Source organism: Eucyclogobius newberryi, unplaced genomic scaffold, assembly GCF_026437365.1.
Source record: "Eucyclogobius newberryi isolate DKJ021-1_F unplaced genomic scaffold, fEucNew1.0.hap1 SCAF_7, whole genome shotgun sequence".
Classification (NCBI taxonomy): Eukaryota; Metazoa; Chordata; class Actinopteri; order Gobiiformes; family Gobiidae; genus Eucyclogobius; species Eucyclogobius newberryi.
Window position 1 is genome coordinate 25,673,702 of NW_027316389.1, and position 26,383 is coordinate 25,700,084.

Sequence of the window (26,383 nt, forward strand, 5' to 3'; positions counted from 1 at the left end):
ACATCACTTGAAAACATGCTAAAAATTCAGATTCTCTGCTGCTTATTTGCTGAGTGCATACAAGCTTGATCTAGCACTTTTAAAAAGGCTGCCTAACCCAGAATGTGCTCAAAAGCAGTGATACCTAAAACTAAATGATACCAGCTCATGAATGCAAAACAAATTACTGTAAATTATATAAAGAAAAAAATCCAAAACATTTTAACAATCAATGAATAGATGGCAGAGGGTGAAGTAGTAGTGACGACTTGACATCACTCTGAAGTATTTGTACTGCACTGGTGTCTTCAGTGTCAGAAGATGCTTGGTGTCATCAGTCATATTGTAGGTCTTGCACAAAGAAGAAAAAATATATAATTAATATAAATAAATACTGTAACAATAGATGTGTGATCACACTGCGCCACCATTAAAGTCTATTTAGAGGGATTCCGCTCGTGAGAAAGAACACCGCTTGGGTTTTGTAGTGCCAGATAATTGGAATACATAGTAATGAAACATAATGCAGAACACATTGCCAAACTTTAATGCCTTGGTGGCCTGTGTTTAATATGATCAATTTGTAGCTGTCACTTGAACACAGTCAGAATGCAGTTACTGTCTGGCTCATGTGGGGCGTCAAAACAAATATTGCTTATGCTCCAGCTTGAAAGCTTAATGGCCCATATAAAGACAGTATAGAAGGACCTAAGCATCACATTCAATACGCTTTTCTACTGAGCCTGGTTTGATGCTTGAATAGTTAGTAATCCTCATGAGCGTTTAGTTGTAATGTGAAAATTGTGTAGCTCCAGTAGAGAATGCTTAGCAGCCACCGACATTGGATGGCTGGAAAGTTTGTTCATGTTTTTATATTGGGAAACAAGGTCAAGGTCTTTCAAATATAGACCTTGGTGGGACACAACTCAAAACCTCCAAGCAGCAGGTTTGATTTACAGGGGACCACTCGCCACTCAGAGGGAGAGAGGCGATGAGGGATAGGGCCCAACGGCATTGTCTGAATGTTCCAGGCTGTGGTTCTAAATCAAAACTGTTCTTCCTCCAGGGCTTATCACAATCAAGACTTGTTCATAAAATAGGCTGCAACTGTCAAATGTTATTAATAAACTAATTAATGTCACAATGTAATTACTATTCTGTACTCAGAGAACTTACCTTTATTCTCACCATCTCTTAACTCCTCCTCCCAACTGTAACAGAAAAAACACATTCAGTTCACAACAATTTTACAGGTGCATTTCTCGGCACAAAACTTTGTCCAGGCTTAGTGACCAAGGGGTGGGTAGTACTCAGTTACTTCTTGGAGTAATTTGCCAACAGTATCATCTACTCCTAATTAGTAATATTTGTATTGAAGTAACAGTACTCTTACTAGTGATAGATTTGGTTCTTCTTTCTCTGAGTAAATCTACACGTGACAAAAGCGTTATGTTGACAATATCAAATGATTTGAACATCTGCGTTTCTTGCACCGCTCCGTCCGATATTATTTAGTTTTCCACATGTTTGTGTCTATCTTTTGAAAATAACAATATATTTTCTCCCTTTAATTACATTAACTTCCAATTATAAATCAGAGGTCACACCCAGACAGTTACTCTTACTTGAGTTGTAGTTTCCCCAAATTTACTTTGTAATAATAGCAATTTATGTGCAATTTATGAGTGCTTTGAACTTGAGTAATGATATTTTGAAGTAACTTTACTCTTACTTGAGTATTAGGATACTTTACCCAGCTCTGCAGTGTACAACATAATATATAACCTTCTCTTTTTTTCCAATTTGTTTATGAACAGATAGGGAATTACGTTTCTTTATCAAACAGGCCTTTATTTCAGGGTTTCTTAATCTTTTTGACCATTGCGCCCAATTTTTGCAGAACAAAAACAGTTTTTCATGTGCAGCCCAAGATGGCGCTTGCAGCTATACTATTGTTAAGCATTGCCACCTTATCATTAAAGTAAATTACTTTAGTTTAATTCTCATTTAACTACTTGTCAGTTGCCACCACATCTTGAGCTTGGGCCATGATCAGGGGTCGCTGGAGCGTTAATCTAATGAACGTGTACGTTTTAGGTTACCATTACACTATATCTATTTTTAGCATAAAATACCATCATAATTCTCTCACCATTTCAGTGTGCTAGCTTGATACAAGTAAATCTATAACCTTGACATGGTCCGTTAGCATGGCAATGGCTAGTTATTACCTTGCCAGGTGTTGAGGTCTTCTTGGGTTCCCACATGCCACGTTTGTTTGCATTCTCACTTGGTTTTACATCCTGCAAATACAATGCAATGTTTAATCACTCTTTTCATGTTAACTTTAGTTCATTTAGTGCATTTTACTCTATATCATATCATTTTTGTATTGCAAATTATGTGTAAATAAAATATTGTGCAAACTACTGCACCACATGTAACCACATCTTCTGGCCTCAGTGCTCGACACTTAAGATATTTCCCCCATAAACGTTGTCAGAATAATGCTATTTATCGCAGAGCATGATCACACAGTGAAATGTATCCAGAAATTGCACTGGGATTAGCGCAGTCCTACTTTAAGAAAAGAACACAATGTGTCCCACACGCCAAGTCTAAAGCTGCTCCTTTCTACTGTCCTATATCCGGTAACATATTCACCATGTCACTTATATTTAAATGTTTTGGTAACAAAAGTGTCCCTTTATCATTTTAGAAATAAAGGTGCTCATTGTCTGATCAAACTGACCTTTTTGATTCTAAAAAGGAGTTTTTGTCATGGCCTAAAGATGTCACAGCTGATGACTGCATGTTTGTGCGGTAAAGCTCAGAGGGATCAATAAAGGGGTGCTGACAGAGACACTGGAGCTGTACAAAGGTCTGTGCTCTATTTACGCAGCTGTAAAATGTTTGTTTTATCAAATCTAACAACTGAAGCTACAACAAAAAACTAGAATGAAAGTTAAAAGGTTTTAAAGTAGAAATAATAATAATGATAATAATATTAGTGACACATTTTTGTCTTTTTCTTTTCTTTCATTGCAGTACAATATATACCTGTTTTGATTTAACTTGATCAACACATTTTGTATTCAGGCTCCTCTGAGTCTATTGTTTATTCTTCTCCGTGTGATAGTGCCACTCTCCAGAAATCATGGTGGACAAGTTTTATAAGTCAGTCAACAGCAGCAGACAACAAAGGACTTGCATGTGGATGTGCAAATGAGTATTTAGAACGTGGAAAATATCAGGATTAGTCGATCGAGCTAACAACAGTGTCTCAGTTACATTAGCTGCATATAGAGAGCAACACGGGATTCAAAAGGCTTACCACAGGCTTTGCTGGTGTTGTCTGTGGTGGCGGAGATGCTGCCACTTCTGCAGTAGGTGGTGCTGTCTTCTCTGGCTCAGCAGGTTTCAGCATCCGACTGCTCAGACGCCCCGGAACACCTACTTTATTACCAGAAGTCTCCTGCAAAAAAAAACAGGAAAAATACATGTTACAGTCTATTGATTTAGCCATACAGAATGACTTTATCTCTGGTACTTTATTAGCAGGAACTGGAGTTTCATTGTTGCCACTGATGTTGCCTTTCTCCCACATGTTCTTGATGCTCCTCGCTCCTCCTGTAGGGATGTCTGTCACAGTGGGTTTGGGGGATTTGACCTCTTTCTGACCCTGTGGCAAAATAAAAATGATTTGAACTTGCTGAGAAACATGAAAATGTGAAATGATAGAGTAATTGGATGGCAGTGTCACCTGTACGGCAGAGTTGAACTGTTCCATTCGGCTGCCAATCTTGGAGACAATGGGGGTATGAGAGATCCTGCTTGGTGTGCTGTGTACAAATATAATATAGTAATGGCTTAATGACATGTTTTAAAGGGAAAAAAATAACTTTTTGAGCTCACGTCTTTTGGGTTGCTTTGTTCAGAAATTCTGCCTTCTCCCCAATCTGTGCGAAAGAAGTTGTGAGAGTTAAAGTCCATTATAAGTAAATACAACATTTAAAACCAGTTTGTGTCGACCTTTGAGGATCCTTTGGGGCTGATGGCAAACGCAGGTTTATTCGACTCCTCTCCCAACTGTTTCTTCTTCTCTGCTGCCTCTGCTCTTCTCTTCTCAATTTCCTCCTTCATCCTCTTTCTCTCCTCCTGTTAGAATCAATTAAAACCTTTTTTGGTTTATTGAATCAAGATGAAGGCTATTGTTTGTTGTATGTTTTGAAATATCCACTGTATTGATTGGGTTTTTGTTAAAACCCATTCTAGGGACTGGTGTTGCGGATCAGCCATGGCTATAAACACTGTGATACCTGCATCAGATTACGGTTAATCTACGTTTGTTGTATGTCTGTCCCCATCAAATGAATAATACATAAATAAATTGTACTACACTGCAAGGGAATAATGTGTAACTTGTATGTCTATGAGATTGAAAAAGCCACCTTTTCTCAAACAGTCATTATCTGAAGCTGTTTCTGAAGCCGCTAGTGTTTATTTTACCATTATTATTATTATTATCTTGTCTTACGCTAGCTGTTTTTATTTTATTTTATTTCATTATTTTATTTTATCTTTATTTTTCCCCTCCATTCCTTATTAGGAAATGAGAGGTTTTGTCTATAGGAGTTTTTGTTTATAAGAGTTTTGTTTATAAGAGTTCTTCTATTAAGAGTGTTTTTTAAATTTCCTGTAAGTTATCTGTCCTTTTCCTCTGTATCTACCTGCGTTGCAACAATGAAATTTCCCCATTTGTGCACAATAAAGGAATATCTTATCTTGTTGTGTATTGTTGTATATGTATTGTTCGCTGTAAGTTTTTTGTGTTTTTACTGTTTTATTCTGTGTTTTTTGTGAAGCACTTTGTGACTTCTGTCTGTGAAAGGTGCTATATTAATAAAATTTACTTACTTAAGAAAAGCCAGGCTCATTGCTTAATATACAGTTAACCATTAAACTATGAAATCAGACTTCCATTCTTAAAGACCAGGCTTAGTTCTTGCATACATTCTAACCAAAATTACTGGCACCAAAAAACACAAAAGTGACAGACACTTCTAGGTTGAATAATAGGCCTGTGTCAAAGTGGTGTAGTACAAACTGCATTTCCCGCTGACCTGTTCTTTGGCCTTCATGTCTTCCAGCTCCTGTCTCTTTTGCCTCTCCTCTTCCTCCAGAATCCTCCTCCTCTCCTCCCTCTTCTTCTTCAGCTCCTCCAGCTCGGCCTCTGCTCCCTGCTGCTTCTGCTTCATCTTCTCAATCTCTTCGCTCTCCGCTTCGTTTCGTCTCTGTTTCAGCTCCTGCAGTTTCCTCTCTGCCTCCTTTTTCTCTGAGGCCTCGGACTTTGAGGGCGAGGAATTTTCCTTGAAACTGAAATCATTTCTCATTGACACGTGACTAGCCTAACTTTAAAGGGCCTGTACCTTAAACTGTATATTGTGAAAGCAGTTAATTATGATTATGATTATTACTAATATTAGGTGTTGTTTGATGAGAATAAAAATGAGAAAAGGGACAATGTGAGTACTACAAGCCCTTATATTTAATACGGTCTATATGTACATGATCTTTGTGTTGAATCATCTTACCTTGGCTTTTCTGTTTTTTTAAGTTTACTCTCAAAGGGCGACTGAAGCTTTTTGGGCTCATTCTGAAAGAAGAAAAAACTAAATATAAACAGAACTTTACACTCAATATCAAATTATGCCTAAGATGTGTATATTATTGTTATTAAGTTGTAGTTTACCTTTTCCTTAAGTCCAAATTTCTTAGATTTTTCTTCCTTTGTGGAGAAGAAATCATAAAGAATAGGTAAATGTGTCTTTTATTGCCTTTTTCACAGATTTTTTTTTGTTTACTCCTGCACATACCTGTTCTTTTTTCTTTTTCTCCTCCACCTCCATCTTCTTGCGTTTCTCCTCATCCTCCTTTTTCCTCTTTTCCTCTACTTCTCTCTTCTTTTTCTCTTCCTCCTCTCTCTTCTTTTTCTCCTCTAACTCTTTTTTACGTCGATCCTCTTCTTCTTTTTTCTTCTTTTTCTCCTCTTCCTGTCGTTTCAACCTCTCATCTTCCTCCTTCTTCCTCTTCTCCTCCAGCTCCTTCTTCCGTCTCTGTTCCTCCTCCTTTTTACTATTCTCCTCTTCTTCCCTCTTCCTCTGCTCCTCCTCTTGTCTCCTTCTCTCCCCTTCCTCCTTCTTTAACCTCTCTTCCTCTTCTCTCATTCTTTCCTCCTCTTCACGTCTCCTCTCCTCTTCTTCCCTTTGTTGTTCTTCCTCCTCCCTCTTCCTACGCTCCTCTGCCTCTTGTTCTCGCTGTTCTTCATTCTCCTGTTGCTCCTCTCTTTTTGTCTCCTCTTCCTCTTTTTGTAACTCTTCTTCTATTTCCTGTTTCTGTCTTTTTTCCTTGTCTTCTCTCTCTTCTTCATCTTGGTCAACACTGGGAGTCACTTCCTCTTCCACATCTTTCGCCTGAGGCTGTTCTTCTCCTCCTTCATCTGTCGCTACAGGGTTTTCAGCAGCGTCCTCCTGTTGTGTAAGTTTGATTCGTTTGTCTGTTTTACTCAATTAAAAAACAGAAATCATTTATCGTACCTCATTCACCGGGGCAGGAGCACTTGTGTCTTCCTCAGGTTGCGGCTGTGAACAAAATAAGCACGGACAATTCATATTTATTTTTGTAAATCTCATTATCAAAAATAACCCTGCTTTAGTACAAATTAGCACATCAACAGACTTGGCATACTATTTCATATGGTTAACAGTGGGTTTTGTTCGCATTCACTAATGCTCAATATTTACAATAGTATTTTCTGGACTTATATTACTTATATGAATTGCATGGAATTTTCTCTCATTGTTACCTCTTCCTCCTCTTCCTCCTCTTCCTCCTCTTTCTCTCTGTGAGTTGTGTTCAGCTCCTCGTCCTCCTGGGCTGGCCCCTCTTGTGCCTGTGCCTTCTCTTCCTCACCCTGAGCCTCTTCTTCTGGTTTATGGTCTGTCCCGTCACCATTGGCGACAGGGGCCTGTTCCAGCTCAAAAGACTTCTGCCTCTCCATGGCGTCCTTCATCCTCTTCTGCCTTCGCACCTCTCTCTGGGCCAAACGCTCAAGTAAGGCCTGGTCATCGTCTTGTCCCGGGGTTAAGCCAGTACTCGAGTCTGTCTCTGTCCCACTGTGAAAGGCACAACAAATGCATTCTTTGACGGTGGTTAACAAATAGATGGTGCTATCCTTGATGTGAATCCTCATCCATTTTGTTCTAAGGTAAGGAGGTAGAAAATGTATGTACAGTATTTACAGAACAGACAATCTGAACAATCTTTTCCTATATATTTGATCTGAAAACATAGAAGCCAAATGTGAAAGAAGAAAATAACTAAATCACATTAGCTTTACTTTTGAAAGAGGTTATTTCCTATTCATGAGTTTCTGCTTCCATTTTATTTTTCACTATTCAAAATATGCAGTCGTTTTGTTAGTTATCGTAAATTGCTATGGCAACAGTGGCACATATTTATCACTTTGAAATAGCGTGTTTTGATGGTGAAGTTGTCTGTAGTGTGATACTGTACTTATTTGTGTCAATGACTTGGTCGTTGGCTCCTGTCTCCTCTGGCTCTTTCATCTTCTTCCTCTCCTCTCTGGCTCGTCTCCTTTGCTCTCGAGCTTCTTCTCCTTCTTCATCCTCATTTGCGGTTCCCGTCCTGAAACATTGAAACATACACTCTGAATTTACTTTTAATTTACTCTACAGAAAATTGTTTTTGGCTACTGACTTTTAGTAAACAATCACTGTTTATTTTACCCTGTTTTGTGAAGCACCCAAAGGCAAATAGCATAAAACAACATCTCCAGAAAAGTAAGGCAAGGCAAGTTTATTTGTAGAGCACATTTCATACACAAGGCATTTCAAAGTGCTTCACACAGCAGGAAAAATGCATTAAAATCACGAAGAAATTACAGAAACAGAAATACAATAAAATCAACTAATTAAAAACTTTATGTCTTAAAAGAGAAGAGTGCAAAGAAGAATCCTTTCAGTCATATGTGCAGCTAAACAAAACTGTTTTTAGCTTAGATTTGAACATTGTTAGAGTAGAAGCCTGTCTCACATCTTCAGGAAGTCTCTAATAATAGCCCTGAATATTACACATTATGACATTAAACAGATTTATCTCCATGGTGATAAGCCGACGCCACCTGCCCAAGTTACAGATCAGACAGGTTTGTGGGAAAGATCACAGTACAATTAAATGTTTTCAATATAAAACTCCTGTAAGGAAATCAACACTAGACAGATGTAAGCTTAATGACATATTGTGGAACATTCCATGAAAAGCAATATAACACCACACAAAGTTACATTGTGCACCCATGTGGGATATGCTACGTTAATGTTTTGCAGCTTGATAATATGCATTTAATAAAACATAAACTATGAAAATCTAAATCAGGGAAAATGACTTGCCAATGAATTGCCATTTAGTGTGAAACATTTTTTTTCCGCTTTCTCTCAATAGTTCTAGAATGAGCAATGGGCTTACTCATGACTGATGCAGCATGAAAAAAAGAAATCGATCTATGGACCTTGATAACAACTCAACATGTGCTTGATTAGAAAACTCGTTACATTGTGGATAATGGTAGATTAAGGTATAAAATAACTCACTTATCAGCCTCCTGCCGCATCTGCTCCCTCCTCTGCCTCCTCAGCTCCATACGACGGTCAAAGTCGTCATCCATGATGCCACAATTCAAGACGCAACCTCTCACTGTGAAACGTGAAAACAATCAATAGTCAAAATCTCCATAACTAATAATAACACTAATAACAGTATGGCCGAAGTGACTTTCAGATTACAACTGCTCAAATACCTTGGCACTGAAAAATTACTGACCACGAACAGGATCAATAAAGTCAACCTAACTAATCTAATTTTACTCAAAGAGAACATTAGCTTTTCTTCTGTTATTTAGACATCAAACAGTTAAGTCTCTAATAACTTCCAAACACATGATTGATACATTACAGCAATCAACAAAACACCACGGCCATTATTTTTAAATACCTGAAAAGAGTCAGAATTTTGCTCCATGGAAAGTAGCGTCAGCCTGGACTTCATATATCAGCCTCACTGCACTGTCTGTTTTTTGTCTCACCCTGTGCTGCACCAAGAGTCCCTGTTGGTTCTCAGATGGGACTATACCAGAAAAGGCAAAGGCTGCTGTGAGCTGCTCTCGGCTCTTCCCCAGCCTCCTCCTCCTCGGTCTGACTCCTGCTCTATCTCACTGTTGGCCGTCACTGTTTTTAACCGTCAAAAAAACAAATCTTACATTCCTTTTAGTTATTACTTCTTTAAAGTGTAACAAAGAGCAAAGGTGGGTGACTTAATACAAAAAATACTCTGGTCAAACTGTAGTAGATTATCAAACTTCCAATTCCTGCTTCTTACTATTTTGCATGCTTATAAATGTGAAAGATCAACTAAAACTACTCAGCAACTTATATGTCCACTTCAACTACACTTTTAAGTTCAAATACAACTTCACTGAAGGGTTTTTATTTTGCAATGTTAATAATAAGTAATACTTTCTATAGGTTAGATGAGGTGGCTTTTAGCAGAGAGTACAGTATATTTTATCTTCAGATCTGACACAGCCCACCAACAATGACAACTATGCAATAGTTTAGTTTTCACTGTGGCCATCTCCATATACAGTCACACTTTGATGGCAACATTATGTTCAAGTGGAGCCTGTTTTAAACATCCTCAGACAGCATTTCTATGGAACAAAATAGTTTTGCAAACACAGCTAGTTGTAAAAAGAAAAAGAAAAATGCTTTACAATCTAATGATTATATTCTTTTTTTTTGTAGAAGATACATTTTCACAAAATAATTAAAAAAATAATCAAGTGAGACTCACAGCAGATCTAGGAACTTCTGGTTCTTTTGAAGTACAGTATGTCTTCGTGTTATGCAGAGAGTAATATCTACGACATCATTCATCCACTTCAGCCAACAACCAAGAGCACAAATAATGTCTACATTTAATTAAAATGCAATTAACAATGCAACTTGTAACATTCCTGCTTGAGTGTATTTGTGTTACATGAACGTCACTGGTCTGTGACATCAGTGACATTTCCATGTCATGGGACTGGATTTGAGCAGTAATACCAACTGATTTCCCTCTTTGTCATGTGAGATGTACTGTATATAATTTATCAATCATTGGAAAGTTTCTAAAACTGCTCTGTTATTATGTATTTATCTAAACAGAACAGTTCTACCATATTCACATCTTAATAACATTATATATTTCAGTACGGGGCAAAATAATTATGTTACACAAACACATAAAATGCATTCTGTGGGATAAGCTTTTAAAGTCTCATGTGTTAAAAAGATTGGGAAAGTACTTTGTACAGAACACATTTACAGATAAACAGCGAGAGACGATTGCCATCAATCAAGAAGCCATGACTGCTTATTCCATTTGACCAAACATGGTCACATATGTAACAGTCCTGACCAGGAAATAGATTCCACTCAGTTTACAAGCCAAAACAGAGCTGTCGTTTTAGGGCTCATTAAAGAAGTTTGTGCACAGTTTGGATTAGATGCAGCATTCCAGCATCCAAACAGCTATGGAATTGTGCAGCACTGAAAGTCTAAAAAGTGAAATGGTGAATGTTTGATGATTTTGTCAACAAGGGGCAAACAGTTTAGTGCAGTACTATGAAATACTGCGTACAGTACATTTGGGAGGATACTACGGTACTATTCAAGCCAAGTTACAGTTTCCCTTTGAGTTGGTCTAGAGCAGAAAGATGCAGCACGGTTCACTCCCGCTCTGCATCCCGTCGTGGAGTCCTCCTTTTAAGGAAGAGAGCAGCTCTGTTAGTGTCACTGCTTGGCAAGGTGCAAGGCCAAAGACACACAACATGGTTTATTCTAACAAAATACTTGCTGCTGGAGACTGGCAACCCCAAAATAACTTATTTCCACATAATATAAATCTGAAAGACTACATGTGGAAATGGGAAAGAGGTCTAATGGATAAAAAGTTGAATACATTTTTTTAAAAACACAGCAAAAAACAAATTACATAAACTTATTTTCCGCATTAAATGCTAATCATGTTATTGGTCCCAGTTGGGCAGTTGAAAAGAAAGTAATCAATTCATCTGGTCAAAAGTAAGTGAGTATACTGGTAAACTCAATCATATAAACTATTTTAACTACTATTACAACTCAATTTAGACCTCAGTCTTTACACCATCTAAGGAATAGAGAGCCCACCTAGACATTTTTTCCACAGTCACTTCTTTATGAACAAATTATAGTTGTCAGTTGTCAAATTATACCTCTCGTTTATCTTAGGGAGATGGAGTGCTAAACAGTGTTAAGCTTTAACGGATTATGCTTAAAACCTCTTAATTTAGGTACAATGCATTTGTGATGTTTGTGCTACAGTATGGCACATTCTTCTATAACATAAACATGTAGCTTTTCCCTTTATTAAATCATATAATATTGTGTAAACAACTAGAAAAAATATTTGTGCTTCAGTTTGTGGAATAAGACTATGGAAGAGTTGGCTAGTGGCATTAAAAGAAAGTATAAATATAAATAAATTCCAAAATACAAAGCAGTTTTCATGAGATATGAGAGTGCTAAGGATAATAATGTGTGCATTAAACTGACAGTGAAACTTCTCGGAATGAATATGGGCAGGAAAATAATTGATTGTAATTGTGATTTAATACTTTAAAAAAAATCGAATTATTTGAAAATGGAAGGTATAAAAATTATTTAAAGAACAATGAGGAATAAAGGGTAGGATTAAATAGGTATTTCCCCTTATTGGTTTTCTTAGGTGCCAAATGAGTCCTGAATCAGAATGTTGTTGTCTTCATTATTTTTGACTCGCTATTTATGATAAAGCACTTACTTTTTTTTTAATAATAAATACATTTAATTTCTTTAATGTATTACTTATAATAATATAGCAACATATTGGATACAACTTTTGACACTTCTTCAAGCATTGAACAATGTCCTTACCCACAAGAAATACACACAGTACATCAAAAAATATTGTGAGAGTAACATACAAAAATAGATTATTTTAAATTAGATTTAAACTAGATCTTTGAGAAGATCAAAAACTATACAAATATAAAAACACTAATAATATATGTATTTAAACTTACCAGGCCAGTAGTGATAAATTGTCAGTTTCTTGCAAAGATGTGTTCTGGGAGAGTCACTGGACGTTTATAAGACGGCATCAACAGCTCCGCCTGCCCGGGCTGCAAATGAAAGAGGTTTACACTAACATAGACACTGTATTTGGAAGTCTGTAGAGAAAAGTACGAGGAGATATGGCATTGACTATCAATTATCCTTTTACAGTAGCAGAGTGCATCCTCAAAAAGTCACAGAAGACAGTTTATTCTGGATCCAAACCAGTAAACATGGAGAAGTATCCCAGGTAAAATAAACGGTACAACTTTGGCAGTCAAAAAATAGTGACTAAATATAAATCAATAGCTCATCAAGCAATGCGAACATCAAAAACACAATCTGAAAATTGGAAGCACCAAATTATCGAACACTATTCTTATTTTATGTTGTTTCTTCCGTTGTTTCCCTTCAAAGCCAATCGTGCAGCACATTACAAGACTCTCTATGGCATTTGATGTACCATTTTATGAACAACAAAGAAATCAGCGTGAGGCAGTTGATAAAATTATAATTTATTTGAAGCTACTGGGAAGTCTGACACATTTCACTAGGTCACTGTAAAAAGTAAACTTATATTATAAACGTATATAGAGTGTTAGATATTAAAATAGGACTGTTTTGTCAACATGTTACCTGCAATTTATACCAAAAAAGAACATAACTTGCAAAAATATAAGGCTTTTAAGGAATCAATGAGAACCAACAGCTTTGCATTGTCCAAACTTTTTACTATCAATTGAACCGTCTGAGAAAAAAAATAACATTAAGGATTCACAGTCTAAAAAACAAAATACATTTAGAACATAGCAGTGATCAGCAGACAATGGCATACAACAATATACAGTAACAGTAATGTCCTCAATTCAAGTAACTTAAATGGTAAATGGTCACATTTATATAGCGCTTTTCTACCGTCAAGGTACTCAAAGCGCTTCACATCAAGTAACTTAGTAGTAGTAAGCAGCACATTTGTAATTTAACAGCATGATGCAGATAAAAGGGGAAAATAAAAACGCATTTAAAAAAAATGAGTGTTACAATTTGCTTAATATGATGGATAATCTATAAATATCTAAACCTATTGTAAGTTTTTAAAAATGGAAAAACAGTGCAAAAACAAATGGGTCTTTAACTTAATACATAGTGCATTAGCTTATTTTATTTGAAACCAATAACGGTACAAATCTGAAATGAATAGACATATAATAGTTAAAAAAATTAACACATTCATTTCCATAGCTTCACTTATACAGAATATTCCTGATAGTGCTAAAATATTTCCTCTCAGCCCTGAAACAGCTCAGGGCCTAACAACACACACAAACTCACAGTAACATTGCATCCTTTGACGTTACAGTAACAGCTATCCTCTTATTAAATATTTTCACTCTCCCTTTTATATTTTGTAAATCTAATTTATACAGTAACATCATAATTCAAGTTGATGGTTTCACTTTGCCCTGGTCTTCCACCTTTTTAATAGCTGCCTGGATCTTGACTTGGTCTCCCAGGAGCTGACGAGGTTTGATCGGCCTGAGGTTTTCATCCAGCTCCAGCAGCACAGGAATCCCAGTGGGTAAAGTAACATTGACAATATCCTCATCTGATATTCCTGTTCAACGATAAGAATGACACGTGTGAATTGCAAATCGGTGAAAGATGATAGTGCAAAAGTTACAACGCTTTGCTTCAATCTAGTTTCAGTCGTTACGTTTACTCCTTTAATTTACACGTTTAAGAATTGAACATGTCCAAATGCTACCCTCCTTTAGTTTTGCTATGCTTGCTAATAGTTTATTGCATATTCCACCCCTTTCTAATGCTGTGAATTACTATTTTAAAAACATGTTATATAATCTGGGATGGCTATGCCTGCCATATCACTGGTGTCAGTCATAAAGGTCAGAGTTGACGATAACTGTAATTTTAACTCGGTGGCCTTTATGAGAAGCTGTCTGGGGAACTGAAATTCTTAGAGCACTTCGTTCTATATAACCTGGCAATAAAATACAAAAGCATATAGTAAATGTCAATATCCAAATATCAAAAGCAAACGCATTGCAGCCATGTACCTTCCAGATGTTTCAGAAGGGCCCTGCAGCTGTTCCCATGAGCAGATATAAGCACCGCGTGGTCTTTCTTAATTTCTGGAGCTATTACATTGTTCCAATATGGCAGCAGTCTGTCCAGCACTTCCTTCAGGCTCTCAGCTCGGGGTAGTTTATCTTTGGCCACATCGCAGGTGTTGTATCTGCGATCATTGAAGATTTCGTGATAGTATGGGTGCGATTCATCAATGGGTGGTGGGGTGATATCATAACTCCTTCTCCAAAGCTTCACTTGCTCCTCTCCATGTTTCAAAGCCATTTCCGTGCGGTTTAGGCCAATCAGGGAACCATAGTGCCTTTCATTAAGTCTCCATGACTTGACCACCGGGATCCACTCCAAACCCATAGTCCCCAAAACGAGCCATGCTGTTTGAATGGAGCGACTTAGTATGGACGTGAACACAATGTCAAACTTGTACCCGTGTTCCTTTAACAGTCTGCCACAGTCCTGGGCCTCTGTGACTCCATTCTCACTCAGTTTCTGATCCACCCAACTGCAAAAGCGGTTTTCCTTGTTCCAGGCGCCTTCTCCATGCCTCAACAAGAAGAGTTTGTACTTGGACATCAGCAGTACCAATGAAACAACCTGCAGGAGCAAAGCAAGTGGAAGTGTTTATACTAAAGCAGAAATACATGAACAATATGAAATAAGCAGTCCACTAGAGACTCTAAAATGCTCTTTGCTGCAATGAGTTGTAAATCGAGTCCCCACATTCATTTGCATTGAGAAACAAATATTTCAAATGTAAAGGTGCTTGCAGGCAGGGTCAGCAAAAGGTTAAAGGTTCTCCCAAATGGCAAGCTAATAACCGCATAGGCAAACACCAAAACCTATGCAACAGGATGGAATCTAAATGTACAACTAACTGCATTTTCTATAAATACATTACACACCAGGCCGAATAAAGCAGTGTCTTCTGCAACTAGCTTGAGGGCTGGATCATGGCAATGTTGTTGAATGACTTAACGGCGACTTAGTTTTATGCATATTTCATACCTAAAAGGGCTAAATAACAAAATCCTAGAGACGAGCCGTGTACAGTCGCTGATATACACTCTTACCTTTATTCGGTTTTTAGGTGAAGCTAAAAGAGTAGCGCGTACAGCCTTTAATGTTGTTATTCTGTCAATGTACAGAGCACTGAGCAGCGGCACTGAGCAGTTCCCATAGACGTATCTACATTGCTTTATGACATTTTGCTCAGCCAATCACGATTGAGGCTTTGAAGAAGGAGTGCGGTGATTGGTTCGTGTTTTGCCCATATTAAGAGACGTGCTATAGCTTTTCCGTCTGACAGAGCATGCGCCCATCACCACCTGTATAATGTACTTTAGGCACATATAAGCTCATAGCCCTGATGACAAGTGTTTATTCTCCCTTCCACCGAGTGTAGAATCCTAACATGTTTTTGTGCTTCATGCAATTGGAGAAAATGCATCTTCTGATCATCATAATTTACATTTAAAACGGAAAAAGTTAAGTTGCCTGCTAAAACGTCTTTATAGTGTCAATCTATCATCCAAGATTAAGACGCACTCACGTTCTATAAAAAAAACTTGTATCTTTCTTTTTTCAAACCAATTTCATATCTGATATATTTCTTTCTCTGATTTTATGTAATTTCATGGACAAACTATTATTATAATCTATCCACCAACCAGCTCTGAATTAAAAACAAAGCAATGTAACAATTGTATAATATACATTTATATTACGTTTGGTGTGGATGTGTGCACACAAATGACATAATCAAGAAATCTGGAGTTCAATCATAGATGTTTCCTTAAATTCACTGTCCAGAATTAAACAGCTTCTTCCTTCCCTCCATACCGGACATGGCATCCACATTTTTACGCCAGTCGGTCACTTCCTCCTTCTGTAGGGACAAAATACACACATTGGTATACAAATCACAATCTTTTTTTCATCTTTCCAATTTATTTTCTTTCATTTTCTTTAATTATTGCCTGTGAGCATTTGTTGACTGTACCTTCTCATCTTCCTTCTTCACTGTTTTCAGATTGGCCTTGAAGTCCACAGACTCCTTGACCTTTGCCCCCAGCAGGGCACCGAGCATGGCATCGGCAGAAACTCGTACTCTCTTCAGGTTCGGCCTCTTCATTTTGCCTTTCAGCTCAATTATCTGCTGAGACAAGTCCGTCACCTGTTTTCAAGGGAAAGCACACGTCAAATTGGAATCCCATGGTTTATTTTTGCACCCTCTCTTACTTTAAGACTATTAATGGTCACTTTGGCGGCTATGTCATATCTCTCCTCATCAGCGGCGTCAATTTTATGATGTAGCTCTTTGCAAAGATTCTGTGGATGAAACGTTGTCACAATTATGACATTATATACATTACAGTAATCTTATAACATTAAATGGGCTATACTACAGTTTGTACCTGTAGGTCTTGTACGGAAAGGCCTGAGAATTGCAGCCCTGGGACTTTCTCAGACAAGACTCGCTCCCGTTCTTCTTTTAACGTCTGTTTTTCATTTTCCCACATGGTCACGGCCTTTTTCAACAATTTAGTCTGAGCACAAGACATAATGGAATATTTTATTAGATTAAATTCTATTCTTGACAAATAATGTGTAGTCTATTTTAAAATAATATAAAAAAAATGTGCATGAAATGATGAACAATAGTTTTACCTTTAAGAAGAGTCTGCGAGATGCAGAAATCTTTGGCTTTGTATTCTGCGAAAAAATAATACAGGACATTGATATTTAAACTTATTTTAACTATAATATTATTAAATGGAGCTTACCCTGGTCAGTTGGGTTTATGTTAATTGAGAAGGAAAAAAGCAGTGCAGTGTTAATAGAATATTGTGTGATTAATCAAATTGAGTAGAATGATAATAATAATAATAATAATAATAATAATAATAATACTAGAAAATATGAAAAATACTTACCCTGCCGACATTATTGTTTGTTCTTCCTTCTGAATAAATTATAAGCACATATTAACTTTTACTAAACTTAAACAACAATGTTGGGCATTCAGAACATAAAAGCTCATACATTTTAGAATGTTTGTATTGGATTTCAATGTCCTTGAAACAAGCCTAATCATGTATTGCATACATTTAATATAGTACCATACAGATTTATATTAATTAAAGTGCATTATTTAAGGCCTTACCTTGCACCGTGACAAATAATCTTCTGGCTCTTTCACTGAGCTGAGGTGACTGGACAGTGGTAGATTCTGTATAATGTACACTGAGCTCCTCTTGTGAGTGGGTCTCTAAAATAGTCTTCGACCTGTCCTCACCATTCCTGTTCCACTTCACACGTGTCTGAGGTGTGAAGGTTTTTGTTGGATTCTCCTTCAACCGTGTGGACACTAATGGCCAAAGTCCCTGCTTAGATCAGTTGATAAATACTGGGCATTTAAATCATTTCTGTTGAGTTAAAAAAAATAAAATTTCAAGTTATTAAAAGTTAATTAACACAAGTTGTACAGTTATTAAGAGGTTTTATAAAAAATAAACCATTTCAATTTCAACTGTTTGTTAGAAGAGATTGATGCTGGAAACTGCACAAATAGATGAGAACAAGCAAAACATTTTGTTTAAATGTTTTATTGCTTTTAGGTTGGCACAGATGTGTCATAGTAGTAGTGCAGTACATTCTGTAGCTGGGCCATAAACTTTTAACGAGGTATTTTCTTGAGAGTCACGAGGTGTCAGTGTTTGTCTTGATTACATTGAGCTCTCAGTGAAATCATGACTTGTACAAAGGCACAGAGAGGAATAATGAATGGTTTCACTAATTAATGTTTATTCAGCTGTAAATAGTTTTTTTCTCAATTGTTTTACCAAGAAATATACTCTATGTGTATCTCAGTAACATGCAACAATAAGTATAAAGTTTACAGTAAACTAAGGACTGTTTCATGTTGAAGTAATTTTGCTTTCAGATTTCTTTTTCACTTCACTTTTTTAAAATAGTTATATGTTGACAAATTCCACTCCAACAGATATGAAGACATGTGGGCAGCAAATATATAGTTCTTGAAGCTGAAAGGCGCCTCCTGCTGTACAATACAATTACTGCAAGACTTTAATGGGGCAACTTCTCATTATTGTCCAGCATTAAACAGCTTCTTCCTGCCTTCCATTCCAGACATGGCCTCCACATTTTTACGCCAATCGGTCACCTCTTCTCTCTGGGGACGCACAGCCCAAGACATTTTTGATTATGATCGCATGCAGCGTGTTAATAGTGGGTATAACAACAATAATGCTGTGTTTTGTAGCTCCCCACCTTCTCGTCCTCTTTCTTTCTTTCCACTGTCTTGAGGTTGACTTTGAAATCCGCCTTCATCAGTTTGGACGGGTCGTTGTAGGCCCCCAACATGTCGTCTGCAGTTTTCTTCACCCTTTTTAGGTTCGGTCTCTTTAAACCCTTTAGCCCAGTCACCCTCTGGGACAAAGACTGGATCTGGAAACAGTGTTTATTGTTTATTTAAGTAATGTGTCCAATCAAATGTGCGCAGAGCTTTTTTTTTAACTTAACATGCCAACAGATCTTAATTGTAATTCTAGATGAACTGCATGTAGTCAGCCTGAATGACCCAATGATCAGGCTGTATGCGTGTATGTGGTCACAGCACAAAGAAAAAGAAAAATCCTGCTGAAATTACTGCTGAGAAGTGCATAGGTTTCTCTAAAAATTGTCTTAGAGGTGTCAGCAGGCCATTGTCATACTTTACACTTCAATATTTCGGCTTCTTCAACCAGTTGTTACTACCGTAATTTTCCGGAGTATAAGTCGCACCTTTTTTCACTTATACTTATATTTATACTTAATAATAATAATAATAATAACTTTTATTTATATAGCGCTTTTCAGTGACCCAAAGACGCTGAACATAATAAAAAAGGGGGGGGGTATTTACAGACAGAGGGGACAACACGTACAGAACACATTAATATACAGATAAAATGAACAAGACAGAAGAAGTAGAGAGAGGGGATGTAACAGGGGGTAGAAGTGTAGGCAATGGGGTAGAGGAGGCTAGGGGTAGGGGAGGTCATGGGCTTGGGTGAAGAGGTATGTTTTTAGGCGGGATTTGAATGTTGTGAGTGAGGGAGAGTGGCGGACAGGTTGGGGGAGGGAGTTCCAGAGTCGGGGTGCTGTTCGGGAGAATGCTCTGTCGCCAAAAGTTTTGAGTCGGGATGTTGGTGCAGTCAGGGTGAGAGAGGAGGAGGATCGGAGAGCTCGGGTGGGGCGGTGGGGGATGAGGAGGTCAGACAGGTAGGGGGGGGCAAGGTGGTGAAGAGCTTTGAAGGTGAGGAGGAGTATTTTAAAGTTTATGCGCTGCTTGATGGGGAGCCAGTGGAGAGAGCGGAGAACGGGAGTGATGTGAGAACGGGAGTGATGTGATCACGGGACCGGGTGTGGGTGAGGAGGCGGGCAGCGGAGTTTTGGACCATTTGGAGTCTATGGAGGGAATGGGAGGAGATGCCAGTGAGGAGGGAGTTGCAGTAGTCAAGGCGGGAGGAGATGAAGGCATGGATGAGGGATTCAGCAGCGGGGAGGGTGAGGCAGTGTCGGATTTTGGCGATGCGGCGGAGGTGGAAGTATGAGGTCTTGACAATGTGGCTGACATGGGGAGTGAAGGAGAGGGTGGGGTCCATGATGACACCGAGATTGTGTACCAGGGTAGAGGGGGTGATGGTCGAGGTGTCGATGCTGAGTGAAAAGGGACCAGTTTTATTGAGAGTGGATTTGGTGCCAATGAGGAGGAGCTCTGTTTTGTCACTGTTCAGTTTGAGGAAGTTGAGAGTGAGCCATGATTTTATTGTAGAGATGCAGGTTTCAATGTGGCTGAGGGGAGGGTTTTGGGTGGATTTGGTGGTGAGGTATATCTGGGCGTCGTCAGCGTAGCAGTGAAAGTCCAGGTTGAGTTGGCGGAGGATGTGACCAAGGGGGAAGATGTAGCAGATGAAGAGGAGGGGGCCGAGGACTGAGCCCTGGGGGACCCCCTGCGTTACTGGGGAGAGGGTGGATGAGTGACCGGAGAGGGAAATGAACTCTTGCCTGTTGGTGAGGTAGGATGTGAGCCAGTCAAGTGCAGAACCCTCAACACCCAGTTGGCGCAGCCTTTGTAGGAGGATGGAATGGTTTATAGTGTCAAAGGCTGCGTTGAGGTCTAGTAGTAACAGGATGTTGAGGGCCCCGGAGTCTGCAGAGGTGAGGAGATCGTTGAGTACTTTTACCAGGGCTGTTTCAGTGCTGTGAAGTGGGCGGAAGCCAGATTGGAGGGGTTCATAGAGGTTGTTTGACTGGAGGTGGGTGTGAAGTTGGGCGGCGACGATGCGTTCCAGCGTTTTTGAGAGGAACGGCAGGTTGGAGATGGGGCGGTAGTTGGAGAGGTTGGCGGAGTCTAGGGTGGGTTTTTTGAGGATGGGGGTGATGGAGGCCAGTTTGTAGATGGAAGGAACATGGCCGAGGGATAAAGACTGGTTGAAGAGGGTGGTGAGATGGGGGATGAGAGCAGGGAGGCAGGCCTTGGTTAGAGTCGTTGGGAGGGGGTCGAGAGAGCAGGTGGTGGTTTTGGAAGCGGTGATGAGGTCTATGATATGAGAGGAGTTAACAGAGGAGAAGGTGGTGAGGGGAGGGAAGGGTGGGTGGTCAGGGAGAGGAGGGGGGGCAGGGGTGGGGGTGGTGATGGAGTTAATGGAGACGGCAGTCATGGAGCTGTTGATTTTGGAAATTTTGTCATTGAAGGCAAGGAGGAAATAGTTGCAGAGGTCAGGGGAGGAGGGTGGAGTGATGTCCGGTGGCTGGAGCAGCTTGTTGACGGTGGAGAACAGGGTGCGAGGGCTCCGGTGGGAGCTGTTGATGAGGGTGGAGAGGTGGGCAGATTTGGCGGCTTGGAGAGCGTCACGGTAGGAGGAGATGTGTAATTTGAAAGCTTCGGCGTGGACGGTGAGGCGGGTTCTTTTGAGGAGTCGTTCGAGTTGGCGGCCAGTCTGCTTCATGGTGCGGAGTTCAGGGGTGTACCAGGGGGCGGGGTTGATGTATGAGACGGAGGAGGTTTTCCAAGGGAGTCGGAGAGGGTGGTGTTGAGCATGACAGCATAGTCGTCGGGGGAAGAGGGGGGGGAGTCAGGGGGGAAAGCAGAGGATATGAGCTGGGAGAGCGTGAGGGGGTTGACTGACTTGATATTGCGGTAGGTGATGGTGCGTTTTTTGGGGTTGTGGGGCGAGGGTAGGGGGGCGGAGAAAAGGATGCAGAGATGATCAGAGAGTGGGAAGGGGAGGGGGTGGGGCTTAGATATGGGTAGGAGAGAGGAACAGACTAAGTCCAGAGTGTGGCCTTTGGTATGGGTGGGGAAGTCAATATGTTGGGTGAGATGGAAGCAGTCCAGGAGAGAGAGGAAGTCGGATGTCAGTGGGGCGTTGGGGCAGTCAATGTGGATGTTGAAGTCACCAGTGAGTAGGAGGCGGGCAGAGAGAGAGGATGCGATGGTGAGGAGTTCAGACAATTCAGTGAGGAAAGAGGGGTGGGGCTTTGGGGGACGATAGATCAGGATAGCGGTGATAGAGTTGGGGAGGGAGAAGGCGAGGTATTCAAATGATGAGATGGATGGAAGGTTGAGGTTCAGTTCAGTGATGGATGTAGATTTTTTATGAATAACAGCAAGACCTCCCCCACGCCCGGAGAGGCGGGGTTTGGCAGTGTAAGTGTAGTTGGAGGGAGTGGCTTGGTTGAGAGCATAGAAGTCCAGGGGCTGTTGCCATGTTTCACAGAGGAGAAGCAGATCAATGTTATTGTCCAGTAGCAGTTCAGATATAACAGGTGATTTGTTGGCGAGGGAGCGGCAGTTCAGCAGTGCAAGGGAGATGGATGGGGGCGCGGAGATGGATGGGGGCGCAGGGGTGGGGGGGCGGAGGTTGCTGAGGTTGGCAGTGCGGCAGGTGGGGGTGACAGGGGGGCGAAAACTAGTCCAGAGTGAGGGGATAGGTGAGCCGTCGTTGGAGTGTTGGTTATGGGAGAGACCAAAGCCCCTGTGGATGTAGCGGGGCCGGCGAAGGATCCCAGCTGAGCTAGCTGCAGAGGCAGCAGCAGCTGGGAGACGGTGGTTATGGTTGAGGAGGTGAAGGTCAGCAGCGGTGTAGGTGAGTAGGCGAGAAGTTGGTGGAGCGGTGGCCTGGAGGCGTGGGAGTGATAGTCCGAGGAGGAGATGGAACGTAACAGCAGATGAGAGTAATCCAGTTAGAATGTTGGCGGTGGCTAGAGGCTGGTTAACTAGAAGCTGGTGGGCAGAGAGTTGTGAAAAAGCAGCAGTGGACCGGGTGTTGAAGCTGGTGGAGTGAGTGGCGTTGGTTGCCCCAGACCTTGTCTGCACGGCAGGGAGGCCCCGCGATACCATGACGGACCTCCGCAGGTGTTAGGCCAGCTGTTAGCTGGCGGCTAGGGCAGTAGATAGTCCAGGAGTGAGGGAGGAGATGAGCGATGGATGGTGCAGAAATGTCCGATGAAGTTAAGGAACAGGGATGTAGACAGAAGACAACACAGAGACGCGGGAACAAAACAAAACAATGGAAACGACTAACAAAACAAAGACGTTGGGACAGAAGCGGCAGTCCACATACCAGACGCCGGCGTTGCTCTAGCCCAATCAAGACGCATTTGAGTCCAGTTTTGTGACCAGATCGCCCCCGTCTGTGGAGCGGGGAAAGCAGAGAAACGGGGCTGTACCTTGGTTGTATGGGGCTGCTTTTCTCCGGGTGGAGCCGGTGCCCCGCTCTCCGTGTCTGCTCCTGTGGCGGGCTGGGGCCACACCTTCGCCCAGGTACAGACCTCCGGGGCGGCGGGTGCGGGAGCGCGGAGCCGGTGTTCGGGCGTGGAAACGCCGGTGCAGCGGAGGAGAAGCGGCGCCGCTCGCTCGTGGTGTGTGCGGCTCGTGGCGGTGCGTGCCGCTCATGGTGGAGCCGGTGATCGGACACGGAAACGCCGGTGCAGCGGAGGAGAAGCGGCGCCGCTCGCTCGTGGTGTGTGCGGCTCCTTATATACTTATACTCCGGAGCGACTTATATGTGATATTATTTGTTATTTTCACACTTGCAACCGCATTTCATACTCAGTGCGACTTACATAATATGGAAAATATGGTAGTAATAAGAGGCTTATTGGTGATATTTTAATCATTCCTGAATAAATAATATACCAAATATTGCACTGTAAATGCTGTGTCTTTCCATCAATAGCATTACCTCGTTATCTGTCTTGACCACTCTGGCCTCCATGTCATATCGAGCTTCATCTACAACATCAATTTTATGGTGTAGTTCTCTGCAGAGCTCCTGTCACGAGAGCAGCGATAAATAACAGAGTACATTTTCTGCAGTCCCAGGTGGATCAGGGCTCGTACCTGCAGTTCTTGGGCCGACAGACCTGAAACCTGCAACGGAGGGAAGCTCTCATTCACCGCCCGCTCTGTAGCTCGTTTCTGCTCCTCTCGCTCAGCCATCAGCAGCTCCACAGCCTTATTCAGTAATTTGGACTGCAAGATGCATTTAGGGTTATTCATTCCAAAAACAACACTTTCTATGTTAGCTGATGAATGGCATGACAGTAACATTTCAAATGCCTGTATCCCTGTTGTCTCCTTTGCTTGAAGGTTTTTCAAAATGTGTTAAACCTTTATTTGAATGTGACGGAGAATGTTCATTATAGTGTTAATTACGATAAATTAGAATAAAAAGTTTACAAACACTTGCCTTCAAAAGCAGTCTGCGTGTAGCTGAAACCTTTGTCTTTTTCTATGGGGAATATTAACGTGTTTAATTATAGCCACTATGCAAATCTTTTTTATAATTTCACATTTTTCTTTGACATACCGATCTTGAACGGGTAGCACAAAGTCAAAGATGAAGACAAAAATAATAGTTAGAAAGTAATTTAAACATAATTTATTATTTGTGTGTTACTCACCCCTCAGACATGGTAGCAGGCCCTGTGGAGTAAATGAGAATATAACTTATCCAGTGGCAGCGCAACGTATTTGACACGACGATAAATTAATTAAAAGTCTATTTTGTCTTTGTAAAGTAGTTATCCATTAATAGGCATCTGAAGCACTCACTGGATAGCAGACTTTATATTCCTGTAGATCTGAAGTAATCGTAGCTATTGTTTCTAAAGCCTGTGAAGAGCTATATTTGGCTGCATTGTCCCAGTACTTCTGTGTCCGACCGCTGGTGCCGACTTGTTGATGCCAAGCCATTGATGCCAATTATAAGTGACATTACATTTGAACAACACTGTGTGACACGTTTTCATGACCTTGCTGTTACTTATTATTAATTCGATCAAATGAACGTGTTTCTTCAGCTAGTTTTGAGAACTGTGAACTTTTTAAAAATATAATTTGTAGTAGGAAATTGCAAACGCACATTGTATTAACACAATCGTTTGTACTTTGTTTTATGTCATATGAATCAGGCTACAACTGCATTTATTAACTTGTCTAGTATTTGTTCGGACTGAGAATTTAAAAGTTATTGACACTTATTTTAAAACTGCTGTTCAGCTCAAATGCCCAATTATCACAATTCTTTGACTTAGTTTCATGTTACACAGACTTGCTCAAAGCTTAAAGAGATCACCATAAACCTTTACATGTCATAGTCAAATGGAGAATCCCATTCGAAAGATCTTGACAAATTAGCTGAACATACTGCGTACATGTCACCAGCAACAGTATCCAGGACAAATAATTAACCATAGAGAAGCTTACCTTTTAGAAGAATCAAACCAAAAGTATCAATGCAAATAATATTGTAGAGAAAAGTAATGTATGCCTTGTTCGAATGACTAAAGCTAAATTCTTTGCTCGAAGGGACGTCAGTCTCGTGTCTGTCAGCTGTCTGTGTGCTGTGCTGCTTTTCATTGTTAAGGCCAGCCACATCACCTGTTATCAAAGTTTGTGAATCAGTTTTATTTATAGACCTTTGTACAACTCTGATTCTACGTCTTTAGGATTTAAAATAACCTTTACCGTCTCAATTTGAATCACTGCTTTGTCATGTGTTCTGCTCATATTTCAACCGCATATATGTTTGCCTAATGCCATTTCAAAGTGGTACGGATTAGCACTAGTCATAGCGTCATGTTGGGGACCAAGACACTACAACTGGGAAAGGAATTCGTTGGTATATTTGGAACGTAAGAGCTTATAGCGTTTGAACCCTCGATGTGTTTGGATTTGTGGGTTGATTCCCTGACCTCCGATCTGCACAGAGGTTATATACCGGTATGTAGAATGTAGTAGTATGGACTCACCCATCCCCCCAGCACACGGTCCCCCTGCCAACCACTGACTGTCACAGCAGCACAGGTGAGGAGTGAGCTGAAGAGGATTAAAGTGAGGAAGGCAGCAGGACCTGATGGCATCAGCCCCAGGCTCCTTAAGTCCTGCGCAGATGAACTGTGTGGAGTTATGGAGCATGTCTTCAACATGAGCCTGAAGCTGAGGGTGGTACCACAGGTCTGAAGACCTCCTGTCTGGTACCTGTGCCTAAGACACATCGCGCCCCAAAGACCTCAACAGCTTCAGGCCAGTGGCTCTCACGTCCCACCTGATGAAGACACTGGAGCGGCTGGTCCTGGACCACCTCCGCTCCACCATGAGCTCAGCCATGGACCCGCTGCAGTTTGCATATCGGTCTGGCATCGGAGTGGAGGACGCCGTCATCTCCCTGCTGCACCGCTCTCTCTCTCACCTGGAAAAGCCTGGCAGCTCTGTAAGGATTCTGTTCTTCGATCTTTCCAGCGCCTTCAACACCATCCAGCCGCTGCTCCTGAGGGACAAGCTGGAGACGGCTGGTGTGGAGTATGACCTGGCAGAGTGGATCCTGGACTACCTCACAGACCGACCCCAGTTTGTGAGAGCCCGGGACTGTGTGTCTGACACTCGGACCTGCAGTGTGGGGGCGCCCCAGGGCACTGTCCTCGCGCCCTTTCTCTTCACCCTTTACACTGCAGACTTCAGACATGACACGGACAGC

General features: G+C 40.8%; 4 protein-coding genes and 1 long non-coding RNA gene across 8 annotated transcripts; all 5 read right to left on the reverse strand.

Moving 5' to 3' along the window:
- Positions 1-29: 29 nt before the first annotated feature.
- Positions 30-12,319, reverse strand: LOC140348544 (uncharacterized). Its single transcript, XM_072434479.1, has 17 exons — positions 12,203-12,319; positions 8,652-8,754; positions 7,555-7,686; positions 6,845-7,154; positions 6,576-6,620; positions 5,856-6,509; positions 5,732-5,767; positions 5,574-5,635; positions 5,103-5,355; positions 4,012-4,137; positions 3,895-3,938; positions 3,743-3,821; positions 3,530-3,661; positions 3,314-3,454; positions 2,211-2,282; positions 1,156-1,190; positions 30-330 (listed from the first exon to the last, which is right to left on the reverse strand). Exons 2-16 carry the CDS (start codon positions 8,723-8,725, stop codon positions 1,164-1,166), a joined length of 2,187 nt encoding a protein of 728 aa, XP_072290580.1. The 5' UTR covers positions 8,726-8,754; positions 12,203-12,319; the 3' UTR covers positions 30-330; positions 1,156-1,163.
- A 1,327-nt stretch (positions 12,320-13,646) lies between these two features.
- bpgm (2,3-bisphosphoglycerate mutase) lies at positions 13,647-15,505 on the reverse strand. Its single transcript, XM_072435596.1, has 3 exons — positions 15,407-15,505; positions 14,309-14,930; positions 13,647-13,848 (listed from the first exon to the last, which is right to left on the reverse strand). The coding sequence occupies exons 2-3, from the start codon at positions 14,907-14,909 to the stop codon at positions 13,673-13,675; spliced, it is 777 nt and encodes a 258-aa protein (XP_072291697.1). The 5' UTR covers positions 14,910-14,930; positions 15,407-15,505; the 3' UTR covers positions 13,647-13,672.
- Positions 15,506-16,030: 525 nt separating this feature from the next.
- Positions 16,031-17,564, reverse strand: LOC140349200 (troponin I, slow skeletal muscle-like). Of its 4 annotated transcripts, none has more exons than XM_072435453.1 (7): positions 17,500-17,564; positions 17,269-17,298; positions 17,004-17,048; positions 16,751-16,882; positions 16,575-16,664; positions 16,336-16,509; positions 16,031-16,218 (listed from the first exon to the last, which is right to left on the reverse strand). In XM_072435453.1, the coding sequence occupies exons 2-7, from the start codon at positions 17,278-17,280 to the stop codon at positions 16,135-16,137; spliced, it is 537 nt and encodes a 178-aa protein (XP_072291554.1). In that variant the 5' UTR covers positions 17,281-17,298; positions 17,500-17,564; the 3' UTR covers positions 16,031-16,134. The 4 variants fall into 4 exon arrangements, with proteins under 4 accessions (XP_072291554.1, XP_072291553.1, XP_072291555.1 ...); XM_072435452.1 differs by having other exon boundaries at positions 16,031-16,221; XM_072435454.1 differs by lacking the exon at positions 17,500-17,564 and having other exon boundaries at positions 16,031-16,221; positions 17,270-17,290.
- A 389-nt stretch (positions 17,565-17,953) lies between these two features.
- LOC140349201 (troponin I, slow skeletal muscle-like) lies at positions 17,954-23,877 on the reverse strand. The gene is made up of 4 exons (XM_072435455.1): positions 23,746-23,877; positions 23,588-23,677; positions 18,627-18,803; positions 17,954-18,528 (listed from the first exon to the last, which is right to left on the reverse strand). Exons 1-4 carry the CDS (start codon positions 23,842-23,844, stop codon positions 18,442-18,444), a joined length of 453 nt encoding a protein of 150 aa, XP_072291556.1. The 5' UTR covers positions 23,845-23,877; the 3' UTR covers positions 17,954-18,441.
- A 217-nt stretch (positions 23,878-24,094) lies between these two features.
- LOC140349202 (uncharacterized) lies at positions 24,095-25,235 on the reverse strand. The gene is made up of 3 exons (XR_011924522.1): positions 25,114-25,235; positions 24,305-24,330; positions 24,095-24,136 (listed from the first exon to the last, which is right to left on the reverse strand). It is a non-coding gene; the product is annotated as an uncharacterized lncRNA (long non-coding RNA).
- Between the last annotated feature and the right edge of the window lie 1,148 nt (positions 25,236-26,383).